Source organism: Haemaphysalis longicornis, unplaced genomic scaffold (assembly GCF_048455015.1).
Source record: "Haemaphysalis longicornis isolate Haplotype H1 unplaced genomic scaffold, Haemaphysalis longicornis Haplotype H1 scaffold_9, whole genome shotgun sequence".
NCBI classification, from domain to species: domain Eukaryota; kingdom Metazoa; phylum Arthropoda; class Arachnida; order Ixodida; family Ixodidae; genus Haemaphysalis; species Haemaphysalis longicornis.
In genome coordinates this window covers 170,899,421-170,923,278 of record NW_027526460.1, presented here as the reverse complement: position 1 = coordinate 170,923,278, position 23,858 = coordinate 170,899,421, and the positions used below count along the sequence as shown (strand labels likewise).

General features: G+C 49.9%; 1 protein-coding gene across 2 annotated transcripts in view; it reads left to right on the top strand.

The window, feature by feature from the left end:
• The window catches only part of LOC144152594 (uncharacterized), a 175,170-nt gene that overhangs the window by 2,791 nt on the left and 148,521 nt on the right, over positions 1–23,858 (top strand). For both annotated transcript variants that reach the window (XM_077683912.1, XM_077683911.1), the window contains exon 2: positions 8,874–8,944. In XM_077683912.1, the coding sequence (XP_077540038.1) occupies positions 8,874–8,944 (71 nt within the window). The remainder of the gene's footprint in view (positions 1–8,873; positions 8,945–23,858) is intronic.

Genomic DNA, 23,858 nt, shown 5'->3' with positions numbered 1-23,858 from the left:
TGTCTCAGCCTAAGCACTCTAACACAGTGTTTTTAACACCAAAGCTGTTCAGCTATTCGTTGATTGCGGCGTTTCACAATATATGGTATCCGGCATTAGCAGGATTAAAACCTGCGTCTTGTAGATCAATGGAATTAGAGTAAGTCGTCTTACCCACCTCGTGAGTTAGCACTCGAGAGTCCAATTGCTTACGTACTCGGCTATGACTCTGGAGAGGGGACTCACGCCACCTTCTCGACACAGAACAAGGGATAGGGCACACATCGCACCCGCTGGCGCCTAGCTTAAGTGTACGTGTTCCGTTCGTTCGTTCTGCTTCTTCGATTCACTCATTCTTTGCCGTTATAGGAGCAAAGATGGAGTGACGGTTGTTGCGGCAGCGAATAACAAGCAAATGGGCTACAAATGCGGACCTAAACCATCGTGGGTGTCGTGAAGGTTGTGTAGAGCTTCGCTACCCTCAAGTCTTACGCCTTAGCGTGAGCTTGCATCATTTCTATACATGCAACGTAAACATTATTAGGACCGGCACTTTTGCAGCAATGTTTTTTTTACCAAAACGCAATTTGCATAGCTACAAAGCCGTTGCCGGCCATGCCATGCCACACAAGCGGCCGAACTACACACTATGGCGGCACCCATGGCGTCATGGGCGCTTTCGCAAGATCGCGTTGACACTAGCGCCAGCTTCCTGTGAAGGTAAGCTATTGCGAAACAACATTCAGCTCTCACTATTGATCATCAATGCGTGCCCGACCACGAAGCGGCAAGATATCTTTTTTCGCTCTCGCTGAGCGCCACCGGCACCCGGTTCACGCAAGCGTCATCGCCCCTACCACCCATAAGGAAAACTTCCATAATCTCCCGAGTCTGCGCATCTGTTACACTACAGGCAGGTTGTGTCGCTAAACCTATCACAACAGTCATGACACTTGCGACCATGCTCTGCAAGGTTTGAGTGCAGACAAAACACAGGTTTTGTTCATACGAGCGATTGCCCCGTCAGAATCATACCGATAGCGGTTTTTACGTAAACGTCGCTCAAATACGCTATATATTAATGAGAAAAGGAAGTGAATGGTTAGTAGCTAATCCCCGCAACAGAGCCTCTGATGTCATATGCCCGGCTGTGCGATGGGATGGGGGAGTCAAGCAAACGCAAATGAGGCAGGGCTGATAAGCTTGCCAAACGAGTTATTTGCGCTTAAATTTAGGGCACATTATTTTTATAGCAGTAATAACTGTGCGGTGGGCCATTAAAGTTACGAACGAGCACGTAAACACCAAAGCAGTTGGGCGCTTTGCCCGCTGCTACTGCAGAACACAGCCGTCGGACGCGGTTGACTTGTCTGACACCGCACTGACCAGGTGGCATAAGCGGCAGAGTCACTTACATGACCATGTTTGCCTAGTCATTGCTTACGTCTGAGGAAACGATCAGTATGAACCCTAATAAAAATACGGCCGGTATAGAAGCCCGGCCAGAAGCAAAGTGCGAACACTGCAACTTCAGCGGTATGGCTGCGAGATCTATGAAAGTGGGCGATACACATGATATCCAAACGTCCGTGTGTGAGATGGTAGCAGCCCCGGTCATCAGGGTACCTTGAGTTTTAAGGCCCTGCTCTGGATACGTCATTGTCAACATCATAAGAAGACGATTTAGAGGGAGAATAGAAATTTTGGCTCAATTTCTCAGTAAATAAAGCATCGTTCGTTGCTGGACAAGCGCTGAGGGCCCTATAAAACACCAAACATTTCGAAAACCATTTTTATTTTGTCTGCATGGCCCTTTAAGTAACGCCACAAATTGTATCATACAACGTGACTCAAACAAGCTTGTGTAGGTAAAAATACCTGTTTTCACAAAATTGTGTTGGTAAACTTTCAACGCTGGGCATCAACCAGCTTAAAAACAAAAAAAATAGTTACCTACCATTCTGTGAAGATGGATGATCTGCGAAGCTGAACGCAGTCGACGGAGTGTACGAAACAAACCACGTGTGTTTGTAATTTGCGCTTGAGATTACGCCCTAGCAGTCTAGTTTTTTCTCATTCGCCTGAATTGCTCGTGGAGCAGCGATTGCATGCTGCTCACGGGGGGCAATGAGGGCGAACTCGTTGACCTGCCGGTACCTTGAGGATACGACAACTCCCACGTCTGAGAGTAGATAATGTTTAATGCGTTTGCTCCTGTTTTCACAATCTATTTACAACAAGTTTTATAGACATTCTTACACAAAGGACTCTCTGCTGTCCAATCAAAGAACAGCAATTTCCCCCTCGTGGTCTTCCGATTGGCTGCAATGGAAATATCCGCCACGTCTTTCCTCCGGCCAATTATTGCGCGCAAACCCGCCTCTCTCAAGTCGATCATTCGTCTCTTCTGGTCTTGCGCGGTCCTTAACTCACCTCTTCGTAATCCGGAAGGTCACTTCGACTTCCATGAATATACTGTAATGCGGTAGCACTTGCCGTAGATACGTTCTGAGAGGGGAAGTGTGCTGAATTTCAAATCTGCCTTGTTTCGCGCATTTCTTTGCCTGCACCAAGCAGCTTCGCTCGTCCTACTCCTCCAATAACCGTGCACTAGCCTATTTGTTTTTCTTTTTAAAGAAATGCTTTCTACCTCTACCCCCCAAGGGTTCTTTCTCGACTGTTGGTGTCAACTGAAAACTCACGCAAAAAAATAAAAGAATGTTCCGGCAACGCTAGGAATCGAACTTGGAACTAATAGCGTAACAAAGCGACAGCCCGTTGTCTTACCGATTTAGCTACGACCCTACGTGAAGACGGCGAAGACAGGTGGTGGACTCACCAAGCACATCTACGGGTTTACCCCCTGATACGAAAATGGAAAGCCGATCTTCAGCGTTTATTGGCGCCGTGAAGAGAGCGACGGAAGGCCGTGCCAGGTAGTCCAAGCGCCGCGTTCCGAACTCCTCCGCGTACTACTCGCAGTAGTGCGTGCAAACGTGCCACTTCCTTCTCGGCGCCTCTGCGATCATCACCATATTGGCTGTAAATTTCAAATCCGCAAATCCTCTGCGCCCACCAAATAATCACTGGCATAGATACAACAGCGCACTCACAACAGTTGCACTAGTCTAGCAAATTATCCACCGCACGCCAGCTGAACTTGTCGAGTATTAGTGCGACCGTCTTTGGTAAACACTGTCATCGATTGTCCACCTTCCAGAAAATCTACGAGAATTTGCCAACTTCGTCCCTCGGCAGCGCTGTGGTCGCAGCAGTTTGCAGCATGAAAAGTGCACACTATTCACAACGTTCGAAAACTTCACGCTTGGTCGGGCTGTGGCCTCCCCGTCACTCTCGCGTATTTCAGCGAGAGCCTTGCCGACTCCACAGTGAAGTCGCATGTAAACATCGTCAATGGAGTGGTTACAATGGTCATCTCCGGGTTCCAGTAGCCGGCGTTTCTTTCCTTGTCAAGAGAAGTTGAGATTCGTTCCTTTTTCAAGGTGGCCCTTCACAACTTTTTCTGCGTGGTCATCGGTCTTCCCTTGCCTCACAGACTTATCGTAGGGTCTTAGGCCTTCGTTTGCAGAAAGTCGTCGAGGTAACCTATAAGGTCTGGAAAGGGCATTCCTGCGGTCGTCGGTCATAGACACTGGTGTAGACTCATATCGCACCTCTACGTCATGGAGCACTTTCACCAACCCAATTGAATCTTTGAACTTGCGCAATGCATCTTCATCGGGATGCGAGTTCGGAAAGTTCTTGAGACCAGCAGCGCTAACCTCCCGAAACCGTCGAACAGGCGCAGAGGTCTCTATTCTCATGCGTGTCCAGCTGCTAAGCACGAGGTCGCGGGTTCGATTCCCGGCCGCGGCGGCCGCTTTTGTGATGGAGGCGAAAAGCAAAAATGCCCGTGTGTACGAGATTTCGGCGCACGTTAAAGATCTCCAGGTGGTCAAAATTTATCCGGAGCCCTCCACTACGGCGCGCCTCATCGCCTGCGTTGCTTCGGTGCGTTAAAACCCTACAACCAACCAATCATGCGTGTCCATGCGGAGAACACAGACCAGGCTACCGCCTTTGCTTCTATTGCCCTCTTTCAAAGATAACGGTCCTTGTAAGGTCCACCCTAAGCTTGTATTGACAGCGACCAAAGCTGGATTCGTCTCTTCGCACTGTACTTGGCTCGTTTTTGGTGCGAACTTCAAGATCTGGTCGGATCCAATGAGAAGGCTAACTCCTTGTCTGAACTCCATGCCTGGGAAAGCAATGGTGTCAGCCAGTGGCTGTCCCTCGGCGACTAGGCATTGCAGAAGCGTGTGGCCCTTCGGTGCTTCAGCGACGTTTCCACAAATGAAAGGCACAACGACGGCTTCAACCTCTGCAGACCTGCTGCCATGTTGACTGCGAAGGATCGCTCTGACGACTTGAAACTTCTTCTTTGGACCTCCAAGTCGGCCGAAAGCACTGATGGCCAGATCGACTTCACCAATTGCAGCTAACTTGAGCTCAGAGGCGACGTCTTGTCGGATGAGTGTCCGCTGGCTGCCATTGTCAAAAATTCCATGGACGTAGCAGCAATGTGACGAAGTCATAATCCGCGCCAGGAACGCGTGTAGTAGGACGTCGCTGGAGAGTCGCGGGATGGCTGATTTGCACGTGTTGACGTGCATCGCTGGATGTCGCGTTTCTGCAGCCGATTCCGATGGTATCCGAGCGGGGTCAGTGGTGCACATCGTGCTAGCATGGCGCCGCTTACATGTCTGACACTGGACCTTGTTTCGGCAACTATGTACCAGATGTCCCTTGGCCGTACACCTGAAGCATCGGCCGTCACTTGCTAGGCGGGTTCGCTTGTCGGCCAAAGGGATGTAATTCGGACATTCTTCTGTTCTGTGATCGTTGACGGAGCCGAAGAAGCGTGACGAAGTGTGTGCCCTGTTGTGCAGGACGGCAGCGGTCGGAATAGACTGCTGCTTCTTGAGCACTCGGTCAGCCTCCTCACTTCTTTGAAGCTTACTGATCTGGAAGCTTCTTTCCCTGCACTCGACGTCCACTCGCAGGAAAGACATTAGATGTTCTAGATCCTCGGCAGAAGAACTCTGACTGCTCGTGGAAGCGGCGCTGGCTGGAAGGCTCTGCTGCCTGAAGTAATCCACAATAATGTCGCCAGGTTCACCTCTAAGAGCACTTCATTCAGCATAACCACGTAAGAAGAAATTCCAAACCCCAATCTTTCCAGTCCCCGCCGGTTCATTTGCACGTGGTCGTACACCTTCCTCGAAGCGGGCACGTTGCTGGCTGAATCGACAGGCTGGAGCTCCCACAGATTTTCAAAATGCTTCAGCTCGATCACTTTGGAATTACCAAAACGATTCTTCAAAATATCAAGAGAATCTTGATAGCAGGACTCTGTCGCTTGCAGGCCAGCAACGGCTTCAGCAGCAGCTGCCGTCAAGAAGCGAAAACAAGTAGTGAAAGCGGCCAATATTGGACAGCCAGATTCTCGTGTACGGAATGGCGAACCATGTCCCAGAAAGGTTGCCACCGCGTTATCGATCCGTTGAAGCGCAACAGTTCTTGCTTCGGGAGACGTGCTCCAAACTCACGAGTCGGTGGTATGGGCTGTCCGGTAGACGTCGGAGCCCGGCAGTCTCCGCTGGCGTCATCCAATGGGGGAGCAGTCTGGAGCGCCGAAGATGACCCCCACCTCCATGTGATGCTCAAGTAAAGCTAGTGCACTGGTCGCTGCGTCGTCATACTGCATGACCAAAGCGCAGCCTTTCGCTGCTTGTTCGTCGGTTAGGTGGGCTTCAAGCTCGGCGTTAAGTGTGGACAATGCTGCATTGCTCGCTCGAAGACGCCCGTGAAAGACACGAAGGGCGGAAAGGTCCAACTACTGAGACTGTAGCAGCTGGTCCACATCGGTGATGATAGCTGCGACGCGCGCTTGCTCTTAACTGAATCCATGCCTGTCGCAACTGAAGAAAAGGCTCACCCAGCTCGTAAGAAGAAGGCTCGCCGCGACGCTGGCTTGCTTCCCGGATTTTCGCCCCCAATGTTACGAAAAGGGAAAGCCGATCTTCAGTGTTTATTGGCGCCGTGAAGAGAGCGACGCAAGGGCGTGCATGGTAGACCAAGCGCAGCGTTCCGAACTCCTCCGCGTGCTCTTCACAGTAGTGCTTGCAAACGTGCCACTTCCTTCTCGGCGCCTCTGTGATCATCACCATGTTGGCGGTAAATTGCAAATCCGCAACACCCCCTGCGTTCGCGCTGAATGCCACAAGATAGCGTCACGCGACCACATGCGCTGGTGTGCGCTCTGTCTACGGCATGTCTAGCGGCCATATGCGCGCCTTGCGAGTGCGCTGGAGTTACAAAAGTCAAAGGAAGCTCACACCAACGCATGGCATCTAACTTCTAGTAAGCCAATGTGCTCGAGCCTGTGGCCTCCAGTGTTCACGTAAAAATCACAGCTCTTTGTCGTCCGCCCTCACGCCAAACGACACATCAAGGAACACATTCAATTACTCCTTGATGGCCAGGCCATTACTCCAAGCCCCAGCATCAAGATCCTGGGCCTACATCTCCAGGCAAACACCAAGAGTGAGGTATCGGTGCAGCACCTCAAACACAGCATCAATCAAATCATACACATGATCAGGTGAGTTGCCACCAAGAGGCGAGGCCTCTAAGAATCCGACGCCTTTCCATTAATTCAACATTTTGTCCTCTTGAGAATCACTTACGTCAAACCCCTGTCTCCTTCTCGGCAAGAGGGACATAAAGATGCTTTATATAATGATTATAAAGCTGGCTGAGCAAGCCATTGAGCAGGCCACTGCATCCACAGAGAGGCTGCTTAGCATGAGGCTTCACAACACGGTGGAAGAGCTGATAGAGGGCCATCTTTCTAACCAGAAGATCCGCATTCTTCGCCGCATCCTTCAGAAGATTGGCTGGGCAGCACAGAATATCACTCCGCTTGATGTACTACCGCCCTCTTGGCGACAAGAACTAAAGATGCACCCTTTACTTAGAAATATAAACCCCTCACACGACGAAGGTCGCCGACAAGCACGGGATCAAAGGCTCAACGCCACCCTCTGTGGGGATGATGCAGTTATCTACACTGACGCCTCCCAACATCGAGGGCAGTAGTACGCCATCGTGGCTCCCTCCAAAACCAACCTCATTGCGTGTGCCTCACTCAAGACCCAAGACCTGATTGGCAGCACAATAGGCAGCCATTGCCTTGGCTCTTACTCATCGAGGGGTTCGGAAGGTAGTAACCGATTCCCAACAAGCCTACCGGAAATACCAGTCGGGTTGGGTGCCCGATGTGCACTGCGTGTGCTAAAAACCCGCTCCCCAAACGGTTCCATTCAACTCATGGGGACACCAGCTCACGCTTTCATGGATGGCAATGAATACGCCCACCAACAAGCCTGCGCCTTTATCCCCCGTGCTATGAAGCTGCACGTGGACAGTAACCCGCTTGTCTCGTTCACGGACATAACCCAGCATTATCGCCTTCAGATACAGACCCTACCTTCGCCTTACCCTGACCTTTCCTGAGAAAACCAACCTACCCTAGGGCACATACAATGCGCTCCTTCCCACACCCGACGCGTCTTCACTTAATGCACTTGAATCATTACAATGCTGAATGTAAATATTGCTCAGAAGTAGGAACACTCCGCAACATAATCGGGGTGTGCGACTTCAGATCTTAGCACCTTCCGCTCTTTCCGTCAACTACCCAAGAAGAGAAATGGGATATACTGCTGTCCAGCCCGTCTGCCTACACAGCTTCAGTTGGTGGACAGAGCACAGGCGGCCCGGACTGCATGTGGGCTCCAGTGAAAAGCCACTCCCTTGGGCTGCACTCTGGGCCATACAGAAATCTGTATAGAAGTACTTTCTCCTTCTCCTAGTCCTAGTTTTCCTCCTCCTCCACCATCTCGTCCGCCGATCTCGTCGCCTCCGTCCGTGGCGGCTGAGATGGAGAAGTCAGATTGTCTAACAGCGGGTTTGACCTTCCTTTAATTTTATAAAAAAAATGTTTCCACTCATGTGCCGCACCAATAAAACCCAACAAACCACCGTTCATTCATCATCATTGATTTAACCTTACCAAGAATATCTCCTTGAAATGGTGTGGTTAAGTGCAGTTCACTTTTCTCTGGTTTCACTATTTGTAGAGCCACGTGACTGAATTGAAGAGACGTCGCATGTGTAATCGTTGTGGGTGCCGCTTACAGCGTTGCTTTCCGACCAAATTCACACGGTGGATAGGCGCAAATTTTTTTGTATAAGTGTAGTTGTCGTGCCTTTTTCAGCTATTGCTGCTTTCCGCTTTATATCGTCATTCCACCTATATTTTATTACTGTTCCCCCCCAGGCTTATAGAATAGTTCGCAAGGGGCCTTTAGGAAATATTAATGATAATGACGATGATGATGATGGTGATGATGACTGCAAAACTACAAGACACATGCTGGAAGCCACACAGAAGGTGGTGAATTCCAACTACGTTATTCCACAAATTTAAAGGGTCTTATGGCAGGCGTCATAAATGAACTAAAATGAACACGTGGGAAATACAGAAAAAAATCTGCGAGAAACCACCTGTTGACCGGTTTCACGCCACAAGAAATGCTCAACTATTCATAACGTCGCATAACATGCTAAAGTTTACCGCTTTACGACTAAGTTTGTGACCACCAAACCAAACTAGTTTCACCCCATCGAAGGGATACAGGTGAGTTTGTTGTCTAAACTTCAGGTGCTACGTCATGATTGTTCGTTCTGAAGCGCCACTGTATAACCTGCGAATACGATCCCTCTGGCACTTCTGTAGTTAATGGCTAGATGTCGACCCCCCCTCGCAGGATTGATCGCGTCATTGATGAAGGACTACCAGCGTTGCACAAGCTCAAACACCACGAAGACGCTTCTCAAGGTGAGCGTATGCCTTCACTGGCAGTGCCTGATCAATCCTCAATGAAACCAAAACCACGTAACTGATGAAGCTAATGACTCGTTTTAATTATCCCGCCATGCTATCACGGTCACATACTATCCTGATTATCTCAAAGTTAATTCGTGTGGTTTGTTCGTAACGAATCAAAGGCGTCGGGCTACAAGACTACAGGTGAATTGCTTTACCTCGAAACTGGCGTATGCCTGGAATATCCGCGAAACAATGGAGCTCTGCTTCTTTTTTTGCCAGCACTCCAGTGTTCGCACTGTCAACCAGAAATGGAAGCGTAAGTGCACCGAGATTTCTCGAGCCTGCTGGTCACTTGGCTGCAGCCGGAGTTCGCAACAAGCGATAATCAAGTTCTAGGCGAAATTAAGATAATAAAATTCGTGGAACCAGCGCTTGCTAGCGCTTTCTGCATAGAGAAAAACGAGCAACCGCCATCCCAGCGCAAGTAGACGTATTGCTAAAACAAAATTTTGCGTTGTACCGGGACAACAACTTACCCATTAGGAATAACATATTCCCGAGCTGCATAATAATTTCAACCGCCCTAATTGTTTACCAAGTTCAGATGTTGTGGGTGAAAACCTTTTACATTTTTACACTGTCCCGCAGCATGGCTCTCGTTCTTGCGCCTGTAGGCGGGCGAGAGCAATGAACGAACTGGAGCGCTGAAGCTGCCATTTTGATGAGTGGACCGGCGTAAAGGTACGTGCACACTAGCGTCGAACTTGCCGTGGCGCCCCGCCGACGGCCGCCAGCGGCTTTGCGCCGCAGCGTTCACCCGCAGCGCCGCGCTACGCCCCTAGCGGCCATCAGCTAGGCGGCGCGACAAGTTCGACGCTAGTCTGCACGTACCGCAAGACGTACGCGTTAAAAATTCGAAGAAAATGCCGAGCACTCGCGATAGCGCACCTCGCGCGCTCACCGACCATCTTGGGCACGCGAAGTGGCTTTAGCAAAAAAAAAAAAAGATATGGCGAAAAGCCTGAGCCGCGAAAAAATGTCGAGCACTCGTGAGCGCGCGTGTCGACCGCCGAGCGTCCCAGGCTGTCGCAGTGGCGTTAGGAAAAAAAAATAGTGAACACCTCGAGGAGCGCCTCCTGTACCTCAGCAATCAACAGCGCGAGTTTAGGAACGCCGCGCATGTGTCGTGCACGTATACGAGCTGCCTTTGCGCCCCTGCTGTCCCCAAGGACTACCGCGCATGCAATGGTTGACGTGAGGAACACGACGATGTCAATGCATTACTAGCACAGTGTAAAGCGACGAGAGAACATCTAAACAAAGAATTTCAAACTTGTACAATTTCGCGGGGTATGTGTCCTTCAGTACTGACGTAGAAAGAAAGCCCGAAACTTTGCTATAACTCAAGCCTTGCGCCACTATCTCCGTGCTTACTAGCGGCAGTTTTTTTACTCAAGTAGCCCTTCCAAAAATATGCCCGCATGGTCAAAAATCTTCCCGGAGATTTCTGAGACTTTTGCGTAATTCAAATGATGATCACATCTATATAAGTCATCATAGCAGGCGAACTGAGCCATGCAGCATCCCCATGTTCCAAACAACGTATGGTACCAAGACGCTATCAAATACCTTTCCGCGCATTTCGAACGTGCTACATGTGATGGAGATTGATTTAACTACAGCAGCCCGACGAGAGCTGCATCGCATTGCTCTCTTAATTTGAATCTTAGAGCTGCTGTCGTTTTTACTTTTCAATTCTTCCTGCTTTTCGAACGCATTGCTGAAGTGTCACGTGTATGAGTTGTTTTAAAGCAAAGCTTTTTACTTCTACCCCCAAGGGTTCTTTCGCAACCGTTGGTGTCAACAGAAAACTCCCACGAATAAATAAAAGAAGATACTGGCACTTCCAGGAATCGAACCTGAAACTAATAGTGCAACAAAGTGAGAGCCCGTTGTCGTACCGATTGAGATACGAACCTTTTTTTTTTATTACCGTTTTTCAAAACACACATCAAGTCAAGGGTAGATTAAAAACCGTCTGCCATGCTTTGGCTGACGGAAAAACTTAAAATAAACATCAAAAGTACACAGTTCTTCCAAAACTGGCAGCCATTCGTGGTCAGGGTCTTGTAGCTTGTGGATCTCGTACAGCATGGTTATACTTTGTGCAAAGTACTTGCTCAGAGTGAGCGCTTCAGGATCAACATGGCGTACGGCCATCCTCGACCTCCAAATGGCATGCAGGCCTAGGGCCATGATAAGATCGTATGGCACACTGCAATCACTTTGTACAGACAGAAACCGTATACCATCTGGTGAAACGGGCAGGTCTTTCTTTAAAGTCCTTTGCAAGACATCCCAGAAAAAAATGGCGTCCCAGCACTCCGTGAAAACATGCTCAACTGTTTCTGGCTTTCCACATAATGTGCAATTTGTTGGCCAGGGAACAAACAAACCTTTTTCTTCCATCCAAGTTTTAACAGGGAGGGTGTTGGTGTGCAACTTAAAGAAAAATGTTTTCACGGATGCTGGGACAGCCATTTTCTTTACCCGAGATAAAACATCCTGACCAAGAACAGAGCTGTATAACGATCGATACAGGGGTACCGGAAATAGCATTTCTTTCAAATTCTTGGTGAGCGTCCTCCTCGATACGGTTGATAGTTATTCGAGGGAAAACCGCACAGAAAGAATATTGACCGAATCCACTACCTCCCTCATGTAGCCTTTGATTGTTCCACATCTTTCATTCGCAGAGGAGACAATAAACATGGGCAATGAACTGGCTAGTGATCTTTGCATGAAAGTTCGTAGAAAGGGTTCTTGCGAGTCTCGTAAAAACAAAAACCGGTTGACAAGCTGTCTGACATAAATGTGACATAGGCCGACACCACCTTCTCTCACCCGTCTAAAGAGAGTAGTTCTGCTACAGCGCTCCCACACCGATGACCATATGAAGACAGCAAACACACGATGTATTCTCTGAACATGAACTCTAGAACAGTGAAGGACTTATAACACGTACCACAGTTTGGCTAAAAGAAAAAGATTGCAGACTGTGGCACGAGCAAAAACCGACAATGCGCGACCACCCCACTTTGTTGTCTTTTCACGCAACCTTGCTGTTTCCCCTTCCCAGTACTCGTCGTTTTGTTCATACTGGTCCAAAGGTACCCCCAGATAGCGCAGCGGCGTGCGCGACCACACCACTTTCTCAAACACACAAGGTGCCGATTCCCACTCCCCATGAAAAAAACCGGTACATTTCGACCAGTTAACAGAACTATTCGTCACATGACAAAAATCCTTGGTTATCCTTATCGCTTTACTAATACTTTCCTTGTCTTCACAGAAAACAGCTACGTCGTCAGCGTATGTAAGCAGTTTCACCTCACTCGAGTGAAAACGAAAGCCGCGCAACTCAGTGTCATGAATTATTTTTAAACAAAATGGTTCCAAAAATATACAAAATAACAGAGGGGAAGCAGGGCATCCCTGCCTGACAGAAGACAAGATGGGTATACTTTGTGTGACATTTTTGTTGACAATTAATTTGTTGAGCATTCACTGTACGCCATGCGTACTCCCTCCATCACAACCTCACCCACATTTACATGTTCCAGAACGCAAAACAAAATATCGTGACACACTCTGTCAAATGCTTTTTCATAATCGATTTGAAGCATGGCAACTCCTTTACAAAATAAATCACAACATTGCAACACGCTACGCGCGACGTGAACATTAGTTAGTATACTTCTGCCCCGTATACCGCACGTCTGGTGCGGACCCACTACATCTCTTATTACTCCCTGCAGCCTTTGAGCAATTATTTTCATTAGTACTTTGTAATCTGTATTAGCCAAGGTTATTGGCCTAAAGCCATTAACAGATTGGCGTTTCATTCTGTCTTCGGACTTTGGGATTAACACAGTGTGTGTTCGCACAAAGGAGGGCGGCAGTACTTGCGTTTGATACGCTTCGCTAAAGACCAGAAACAAAAAAGGGGCCACAATCTCTATAAACTTCTTGTAGAACGCTGCACCTAAACCGTCAGGGCCCGGAGATTTCCCCCCTTTTAAATCCCTTACGGCTCCCTCGACCTCGGCTAACGTTATGGGCTCTTCTAATCTTTTTTTCACATCATCATCTAAGCGGGGCATGAATTGAAGGAAGTCTTTTTTGAATTCATCAAATTTCGGTGCAGCGTACCTAAACAGCTGCTGGTAATGTTCCACAAAGGCTTTTTCGACTCGCACTTCATCCCGCGTAAGTTCACCACGCCACAGTATTTCCTCGATTGCGTTCCTTTTTGCGTAGCTTGCCTCGTCACTCAGCGACCTTTTAGTGGGGGCTTCCCCGGATGAAAACTTCTCAGCCCTTGCCCGAATGGTTGCCCCCCGATATCTCTGTATGTCTATCGCCTCTAACTTATTTTTAATTGTCCTTATATCATCACGAAACAGGCCTGGGTTTTCGCACTCAAGCTTCAGTAACTGCTGTAAATTACCTTTTAGCTTGTTTTCTCTTTCCCTCTCTAGCCGTTTGATTGCCGTTCCTCGTTCTATTGCACACATTTTCCATTCTTGTTTACATAGTTCCCATTTGGCACCCCAGCTCATGTGTTCTACGTTCTGGTATTTGCGGAATACTTCTTCCACTGTTTGGGTGAAGTTCTTGTCGTCCAATAACTGGGAGTTCAGTTTCCATAATTCCCAACTGAACTTTTTTGAATTGTCCCTTTTCTTTCCCAACAAAAACGAAACCAAACAGTGATCGCTAAATGAGACATCGTCAACGCAGTAGCTTCCGCACATTGACGCTATTTCAAACGAAACATAAACCCTATCAAGTCGCGCGTGACTTGCGCCTTGAATTGAGCTACGAACCCACACAGGTGGAGCCCTCACCAAGCACATCTGCTGCTTTACCCGCTGCATTTCTCGCTGAATGCCAAGTGATAGCGTCACGCTACCTCTCGCGCCACTGTGCGTTCCACCCACGGTACGTGTAGCGGCGGCCGTGTGCGCGCCTTGCACATGCGCTAAGAGTTAAAATGAAAGGGAAGCTCATATCAACTCATGCCATTTCACATCCAGTATGCCAATATGCTCCAGTGTTCACCTAAAAAATCAGAGAACCTTGTCATCCGCCGTTACACCAAACGACACATCTAGGAAGACATTCAAATACTCTTTGATGACCAGGGCGTCCTTCCAAGCCCCAGCATCAAGATCCTGGGCCTACATCTCCAGGCCAAGAACAAGAGTGATGATGATGATGATGGTTGGATGTTAATGGCGCGAGGCCAACTGGGTCAAAGAGCTCCAAAACAGTGGTTATATATAAGAGGTGAAACCATAAACACTAAGATAAGTCAGAAAAAACACAAGTAGAATCAGAAAACGACAATGAACATGGCTGGTGTATAGGGCCAGGGAGTGATCATGCGTGGTATGAAATGAGGTCTAAAAATTTAACTTCTTCTAAATATTTAAAAACACACTTCATATAAAACATGGGATCGTCAGACAAAAAACTCTGGGTGTAGTGGGACGTGTAGTCTGTATAGTTGTGGGAAGTGTTTCGTCGCGTTGTTTGAACACTCTTAAAAAAATGTCGGCGCACTTACTAACAGAACACTAACCAGTTACTGGTCCCAGTATTGACTAGGCACTTAGTTGCCTGGTCATGCATGACCTAGTAAAAAGCTACGCGTGACAATGTGGATCTGCTGAGTGCGCAGCGCGACATAGACACATTCATCACGCACATATTACACGTGGACAATCAACAACTGAATTGAGCAAGAAAGACAACGGGAGGCACGAGGAGAGCGAGTATTACTTAGTTAACTTAAAGATACATCTGCTCTTCTTGCCAGCAGCGGAAAGCCCTCGAGAGAGTCGGTGGGCTGGTCATAAAAATAAAATAGTTTAGCGATGATTTTAGAATTGTGCAGTTTAATTTCAGCATATACAAGACAGCATGGGGATTTGAAAAAACTTTTTAATCGTTATTTGGTGTGGAAAAAGTGCTGCAGGTATTATGTTCAATAATTATTAGAATTTGTTACTTCAGTGAATGTTAGTATCAAACCAGCAGCAGTTACTCATTGCAAGGTGTACACTAGTAACGGTTCCACAATTAGTGGTAGGACCTACGTACCGTATTTGGGGGTAGTAAACTCCGTAAAAAGTTAGTAAATACAGTCCTCACTACCCTTTTACGAGCCTTTTTGTTAAGAGTGAAGTGCTGTGCATTGAATGAGTATGTGAACTCAAACTCAGAAACTCAATTGAGTTTCTGAGTTTCTGAGGTCCAGAAACTCAATTGAGTCATCTTTACCTTAAACTTAGCTTCACGAAGGCACATGTTTGCTGAATGTATAGCTCAAGAACCAAGAAAAGCCTTTTACCTTTCGACAGCGCACACTCTAAACTAATCAAGAGGGTGATGGCTAACACATGCCTCAATTCGGCCTTAACCAAGTCATGTGAGCATAATTTGGTTACGGGTTTCAGTAACCAGCTCAGTCGCCTACAAGAAGCTCGATTCTTTCCCACCATCATTAAGAACGTGTGCGAAAGCCTTTTGCAGAGGCTAAAACATGGCAGAAAGATGCACAAGCAAAAAGAAATTTTGACATCGTCGTCTTGTAAAACAATGAGTGAGTGAGTGAGTGAGTGAGTGAGTGAGTGAGTGAGTGAGTGCGTGAGTGCGTGAGTGAGTGAGTGAGTGAGTGAGTGAGTGAGTGAGTGAGTGAGTGAGTGAGTGAGTGAGTGAGTGAGTGAGTAGATGGCATGGAGAAGAGTGCCGTTGAAATAAAATCTTCTTGGATCTACAATGTTCTAGATGTGAATCGATGGTTCTAGAACCACGCGCGCCGAAAGATAAATGCGATACTACTTTATCTTACGCTTGAGGTTGGTAGTCAGTAACCCTCCAGCAACTCGGGGTAAATTTATATAAACATCCCCCTCGCGAGGGCACGGTCAAATGCAGAGCATTTCCGGGGGCGCACATACCCGATTTTATCTGGTTGGAAAGAAATTGACAGCGAGAGCGAACGCCGAGAACCGCCCCATCACGGCACGACCGCGCCACGAGCACGTCACGACTACGTCACGATCACGCCACAACTGTTGTTGCTCCCGCGCCAAACTACGACGCATGCGCGCCCCACCTGTTGCTGAACGCGATCCAAGCACGCAGAGAACACGCGAGGAGCAGCGGAGAGCAGGCGAGGAGGAGTGGGGGAGAGGGCGCACCTGGAACGGCTGTTGCGCACGCCGAGGCACGCCAACGCCGGGTGACATCGTGAGGTAAAGAAATGCTCTGCATTTAAAACATGAAAGTGCACGTTATACCATACGTGCATAAACTTTCGCAAAATATCACGAACGTCGCGGCCAGATACAATGTGCGTATTGTATTCTCGGCCCCATACAAGCTGGCTAAGATTTGCCCTTTGATAGCAAGTAATCCAGCAGCAACGTGCCCCAAGAAGCACGCTACCCGCTACACATATTGTGCCAGCAAAGTCGTCTACTGTATCCCGTTGAAATGCGGGAAGGTGTACATTGGCCAAACGGGCCGCTGCTTCAACGACAGGGCAAGAGAGCACCGGTTGGCTGTAGCAGCAACAGCGGCGGAAACTTGGCGGATCACTGCAAGCGATGCGGGTGCACGCCATTTCTGTACCAGACGACCTTATTGAAAAAAGCAGGGAACAAGACGAAAAGGGAGATTATCGAGGGTTACTTCATCAAAAAAGCGAGCGCTGACTGTGTCAGCACGCCGTCACTATCACTTAGTGATAAAGAGCTGTCTTTTATTAAAGACACCCTATAAGCACCCAGAGTAGAATGTGTGCTAGTCGTCATGATTATGCGTATGCTGTATCAGTAGTGCGTGTGTTGTGTCGTCATGATGCTACTATTTTATATGATAGCCGTCAGCAAATCTTCTTTCATGGCAGCAATGTCTATTGTGTACTCTTCGCCTGTATATAAGTAAGCGTGTTTTTCATGAATAAATAGTTGGAAGTTGGCGCCTGTATGTGGTGTTTGTGTCTTACTTCCTCTTCGTCTGCTTAGCGCCCCCTTTTAGTCTTTCCAATAAGCAAGAACCAACTAGCTCAACAAGTTTTGTTAAGGCATACAACCTCACCGGCATACAACCTAGTCCGGGGGAAGGGGAGAGGGGGAATGGAAAGGGAAAGGTGAGAAGAAATGGGGACAGAGAAAGAGAGATAAGGAGTGTGTAAGGCTGGCCGGCACTCATTGTGCTGCAGCGGTTGGTTGAGGTTGGTCTGGAGGAGGCCAGGACAAGTCTGAACGTTTCCCGCCGGACAGATATGGAGCCCGTCGGGAAAATCAGGTCAATCAGGGTGTGGCTGGACAGCCCGAGACGCTGGAGTGAGGCCCGACGCTCTGCTCGAGGGGCATCGTGCTGGCGGCAGGAGCAGAGCAGGTGCTCCAGGGTCTCGGGCTCTGGGCAGTCAGCACATGTGGACGGCGACCGGCGGCCTTGTCGGCGCAAGCGAGCTGCCACGTTGCAGCAATAGAGCCGCATGCAGAGAAGTATGGAGTGGACGTCCCTGCTGATGCGGGCAGGCAGGACCTGTGGAGCTTGGCCGCTGATTACTCTGGGGTCCGGGTGCACCGTCTCCACCTCCCGCGCCAGGATTGGTTGTGCGGTGTCGAAGGGCCTCAGGTCGCGGCAAGCAGGGGCCCCTTCCTGGAGAGCAGCACCGCTGGCCACGGCGTCAGCCACCTCATTGCCGGTGATTTCGAGATGAGATGGCAACAAGTGGAGCCGTAGGTCACAACCGCTGGACTCCACCAGGTGGAGCTTCCCTGCCAGCAACCGCTTCATGTAGCCATTGCAGCTGGATGGCTGGTACGCCGCTCCTAGTCGCAAAAGAGCGGACCGGAAGTCGGTGAACATGACGGCCTCCTGAGCCTGGTTACCCTTCTCCAGAAAGGGGCCTGAAGGAAGGTGCAGCCCGGCCACCTCAGCATGGGTGAAGGACGCGGTTGCACTGGTGCCAAGCTCCATGCCGTGCAGGCGGCACAAGCTCTGTCCATGGATGCTTGCACGCAGGCGCCTCTGTACAGAAGCAGGAGGCAGGCCGTCTCGTTCTTGCAGCAGGGCAGCAACCTACTGATTGATAGCCTGGGTTGGCGTTGACCGCTGTCTACGAATCCCCGGGAGCGTGGTGCTGATGTGAAGGGTAACGTCCACGTTTCGCAGTATATGGTAGTGTCATTCCATCGATGCCGGAGGTGCTCCGACTCCTGGCGCAGGGGTGTGCAAGGCGGCCTCGAGTTCCCGTGCAGTGATGTCTGCTGTGCAAACAGCCACGACCCGTTCATCATGTGGCCGCTACGATGAGGAGGGCTGCAGTGACTACTCCAGGCGGTCCCCGGGCAAAATGATTGGCGAGCAGCTCCTCCAGAGCTCCCTCAGAGGTGCTTACGGATACAGCGGCCATCAGCAGTGGTTCTCGGCTGTTGGTGCGGGTTGAAGAATGGCCCGAAATACTCGCCAGGCCCTAGCTGGATCTCGGCAATAGTCCAGACAGGCGCAGACGGACTCATAGCTCTTTCTCCGACGGTACCTGACCCTCCTCCTGTACTTTGCGTTCGCCCGCCGGTATGCCGTCCAGTCCTCCGGATGCCTGCTACGGATGGCCCGCCACTGCAGTTCGTTCCGTCTGGCCCGCAGTTGTAGCAGCTCCAGGTCTGGCAGCGCCGTGGAGCTTCGCCCCGTACCGTAGCCTTGGCAGGGCTGCGTATGACCACTGCCAGGAGGTCATCCTCTGGCTCCTCTGCACACTGTGCCGTCTGCTTTCGGAAGTCAGCCCAGTTTGTGACAGCATGTCAAAACACCTATGACTGCTGTCAAAACACCTATGACCATTCCTGGGAGTGACCTGGTTGGGAAAGTGGGCAGACTTCGCGTGTTGGTAGTGGTCTCCCAGGAGTAGTGTTGTACATGGGCAAGCATACCCGAGCCGAGCTTTGTCGCCCCCGTCATGCGTCTGGTAGCGTTGTGAAGCGAGCGGCAAGACAATGCTGTTGTCTTGAAGAAGACCAGAAGCCGAACGCAAACTTAACTTGTTTACTGCAATGGCAAGAGATGAGCCGAAACCGGATAAGAACAATGTCCCGATGGGCGAGGTTCCAGTACAGGACTCGAGCAGAGTGACAGCATTGATTCACTGCTCAAGCAAGAATGAACTAAGGCGGTGGGGGGGTGTCTTAGTTATACCCAAAGCGCTAACGGTCACACAAGCGTTCCCTCTAGATTGTGTACATGACACGAACCGTACAGACACACACAACGCCCTTTCCAGAGTTCTTGAGTGGTCGGTAGTAGCGGTGCTGGCTGAGTCCCACAGGAGAGAGAGAAGGCTTCCGCTTCTTTCGGACAAGTCTGCATGTCTCGTCTGCCACCGCCGAAGTTTGAATCTCGCAGAGAGCAAGGCGATAGCGATCAGGGCTTTCCCAGACATGTAGAGGCGTGTTTCGATCCGTCGGCTGCAAGCGTGAGTCACCGACACGGAGGCCTGCTCGAAAAGCTCCGCGTTGGAGCTTCACCGGTTCGGTCACTGGACTAATAGTGGCTCCCCAAGAACGTCTCTGGCTTGGTCAAGCAAGCAACAGAACAACACAAGAATACACAACCGCATCACCGGAAAGTGCAATCCACACTGAAGCTCTACCAGGCTTTTAGTTGCGATAAAATACGCGGGTAACTAATAACTACACTAGTTATATTTTAGCCCAGTGGTACCTTAGCCAAGCACACACACTTGAAAGATGACATTTGGCGTGATTGAAAATATCCCACACAAAAGGGAATGTAATCGTAAAGGGTGAAACCTGCTTCAGGAAAAGCAATGCAGTCAGGCGTTCAGGCCAGTTCTCGCGCTGAGAGGAGCGATTTGATCTGCGAACACCACAGGGTGTTTTCGTTCTCGTTTCCGGCTGTCAAGGATAATCTGGGTTCGGGTGGCCTGGTCTCAGAAGATGGCGCAACCCCAGGCGACACCGGAATCGCTACTAGCTCGGCTGGCCGTTGCTCGGCATCGAGTATCTGAGTTGTAGGTGGAACGCTAGCGACTGGCTCCGTTGCGGCATCGTCGTTAAGCTTAGCTGCACCGTGAAAACCGCTCGGTGTATCGATTGCCGGCTCTGCCCCATCGTACCTCGGTTCCGAACACGCATCCGAAGAAACACCATTCGTTTCAACGGACTCATGTTGCCTCCTTTCGCTAACTTCGCGATTTAGGCTTTCCCGCGGAACGTCGTTAGCTTGCCAACTGCGTGCGTTCGGGTGGGCAGCGGTTTTGAAGGCCTCCCGTGAACCTAAGCACACCGAACATGACACGACACTCACACATCGCCGCTCACAGTAGGGGCTTTACACACAGTGGACTTTGGCTGCCCAATGTCGTGAGCCTCCGGAAATGCACTATCCTCGCTATCTTTCTGAGTCTTGCCATTCCTCTCAGAGATGTCGACACTGTCCTTACTTTACGCCTTTGCAGCGAGCTCAGCTGATTCTTTGCTCCGCAGTTTTTCGAAATTGTGCCCCTTGTCGCGTAACAGGTTATCCGACCGGTTCGAGAATAGGTACCTGTATTCCGGAATAAGTTTTGGGGATACTGCCACGTGCATGACAAGTTCAACAAACGGACCTCCGATGCTGACTTTAGCAATCGGCAGGCGCAAGCTTCGTGCTGCTACGGCCTGGTTTACACAAATACTGTCCGGTCAGCTGATCCGGTTCAACGTACGAAGGGCGGATCATGTCCACCATTGCCACGGCGAACTCGGCACGGTTACCGTTGACGACGAGCTCACGTACGTGCAGCACCAGAAACTGCCTGCTGTCCTCACTCTGTTCCAGCAGGTGAAAGATGAGTTTGAACTTCTTCCAACTCGCAGCGAAATGCCCCGTCTCGCCACACTTGTCACACGCAGCCTGTGCGCGCGCTTCAAAAGCTTTTTTTCGGCACTGCTGCTCAGCGTCTGCGCTTTTTTCGTTTTCCTGGTAGGTTTCACTACCAGAGAAAACGACTTTGCTAGACAAAACTTGTTGCTGAGCTATTTGGTACCTATTTTAAGGAAGATGAAAACGTGGCGCGAACTATACCTAGACAAAAGAAACGAGGTAAGACATATACAGGCGCCAAGTTCCAACTGTCTATTTAAAGCAAACTACGTGACAAGTCTTATCTGAGCAGAAAGAACAACAACAACAAAACAAAACAAAAACCAACGTTGGTATAATCATGTTAACAAGTGTAAAAGGTGGTGACAATGGCTAAAATGGATAAGTACAACACTTCTGAAAGAATGACAACAAATCTACGTCAGCCTCAAGAGTAATCACCTTTTACACTTGTTAACATGATTATACCTAGCTTGATTTTTTTTGTTGTTTTTGCTTAGATAAGGCTTATATAAATTTCGCGTGGTTTGCTTCAAATAAACTGTTGGAAGTTGGCGCCTGTATATGTCTTACCTCGTTTCTTTCGTCTACGTCTAGTTTGCGCCACGTTTTCATCTTCATTAAGACTTTGCTAGCTCCACCGTCGTCCTCCGGAGCTTTGCTTTTCGGCCTTGACTTATCAGGCCTCGCCTGAAATCTTTTTGTCCGTATTTCGGCCCCTCGCACGTCGACGTGCGACAAACTAGTCGGCTAGCTAAGCTGCATGATCCACAGTATTTACCCCTGGCCTGTCTTGCAACCAAAGTCTCAGGTTTTCTGGTAGACGGCGGTAAAACTGCTCGACACAGAAGCACTCAACTACTTTTTCGTGCTCTCCGAAAGCCTTTGCCTCCTTTTTCCACTTTTTCGTGTTAGCCTTCAGCTTATAGGCGAACTCCGAGTACGACTAGCATAGCTTTCTCGACTTCACAGAATTTCTATGAAACGCCTCTGCCGACAGCCTGTACTTACGCAGGAGGCTCGACTTGACTTTTTCGTAGTCCCGCACCTCCTCCTTTGACAACCGGGCCATCACGTCGGATGCCTCACCTGGCAAAAGCGTAAGCAGCTTTTGCGGCCATGTGTCTCGGCTGAACTGGGCCCTCTCGCACGTACGCTCGAAATTTACCAAAAAAAGACCAATGTCATCTCCTACCTTGTAGGGTGGCATTAGGCCACTCATTCGCAACGTAGGTCGCTCAGTCGCCGCAGACTGCAAGATTGGCGCGCTGCTGTCACTCTCACGCCTAGATCGAGAGGCCTCGATCTCTAGCCGCTTCATTTCCTGCTCATGCTGTCCCTCCCGTTCTCTCTTTCTTTCCTCGCGTTCCTGTTTGTGCCTCTCAAGCTCCGGTTCTCGCGTTTTTTCCTCGAGCTCCTCTTCTCGCTTTCTTTTCTTGCGTTCCTCACGCTGGCTCTCAGCCTCTGCCTCTGCAGCCTCGCGTTTCGCGGTCTCCCTGCCATTCCCTGCTCAATGCACTCAGACAGCTCGTCATCGTCCGCCCCAACAGCGAGTATAGCCTGTATCAGCTCTGGCTTTCTCAGCGCGTCCGAAACATCTAAGCAAAACTCTTTTGGAAGCTCCAGAAACTGCGGTTTTTTCAATGCCAGAATACTGTTTTGCCACCGGTCCAAAATTGTTTTGCGCGAAACACCTACGGGACAAAAACACACGCCCTCCCAGATATCCTCAGAAAATTGGTAAAACTCAGTGAAGAAAAGTTGCGCAGTCACCATTGACCACCGTCAATTGTGCAAAGTTCGAAGTCGCCTTGACGTTCGTGGTGTTAAATCTCGCACCGCTGCATCCAGGTGTTACCAACTTGCCATCAGACCGCTGACAACCAATTGTTGCATATTGGCAGGCGTACCCTAGCCGAGCTCCGTCGCCTCCGTCATGCGTGTAGTAGCGTGGTGAAGCGAGCGTCCAGCCAATGTTGCTGTCATGAAGAATACCAGAACAGGAAGGCAAACTTAATTTGTTTACTGCATCTCGAGAGATGAGTCGAAGGCAAATAAGAACAATGCCCCGACGGGCGAGGTTCCAGTACAGGACTAGAGCAGAGTGACAGCATTGATTCACTGCTCAGACAATAATGAACAACAGCGCTTAGGGGGGTGGGGGGGTGGAGGGGGTGTCTTTTATACCCAAAGCGCTAACGGTGAAACAAGCATTCCCTCTAGACTGTGTAGACGACACGAACGGCACAGACACACACAACGCCCTTTCCAGAGTTCGTGAGCGGTCGGTAGTAGCGGCGCAGGCTGAGTCCCAGAGAGGGGAGAGAGGAGGTCTCCGCAAAGGCTTCCGCGTCCTTTCCTTCGGACAAGTCTGCATGTCTCGTCTGCCACCGCCGAAGTTTGAATCCCGCAGAGAGAGAGGCGACAGCGATCCGGACTTTCCCAGACACGTAGTGGCGTGTTTGGATCCGTCGGCTGCAAGCGTGAGTCACCGACAGGGAGGCCTGCTCGAAATGCGCACGTAGTGGATGCTTCGCCACAGAGCCGAGGAGTGCGGCACAAAGCTTGAAGCAGAACGGCGGGCTTATTCGGAACAGTAGGCGTGTCGCTGCGACACTAGGGTCACATCAATGTACATGAGCTGGAGCGGTTATCCTTTTCCTAGGCTGCAGATGTCGATGAGGTAGGTGGTACGTCAAAGAACTTCACTGGCGCCAGCACATGCGGAGCTCACGGCCAGGACAGCTGCAGCCGCACGTACAGCGGGAGAGGCGACGAGTAGGAAACGAAGAGCCCATCGCCGAGGAGCCGGAGTGGTCCAGGAGAAGAAAGGCCTGGGGGGGGCTGGTAATGACCAGTTGAAGGTTGCAAGAAACGCCTGCAACAAGCAAGGAGGGCGATTAGCCACGCCGGCTGGACGGCGCCCGTGCCCACTCATATTCACTCCTCTAGTTTT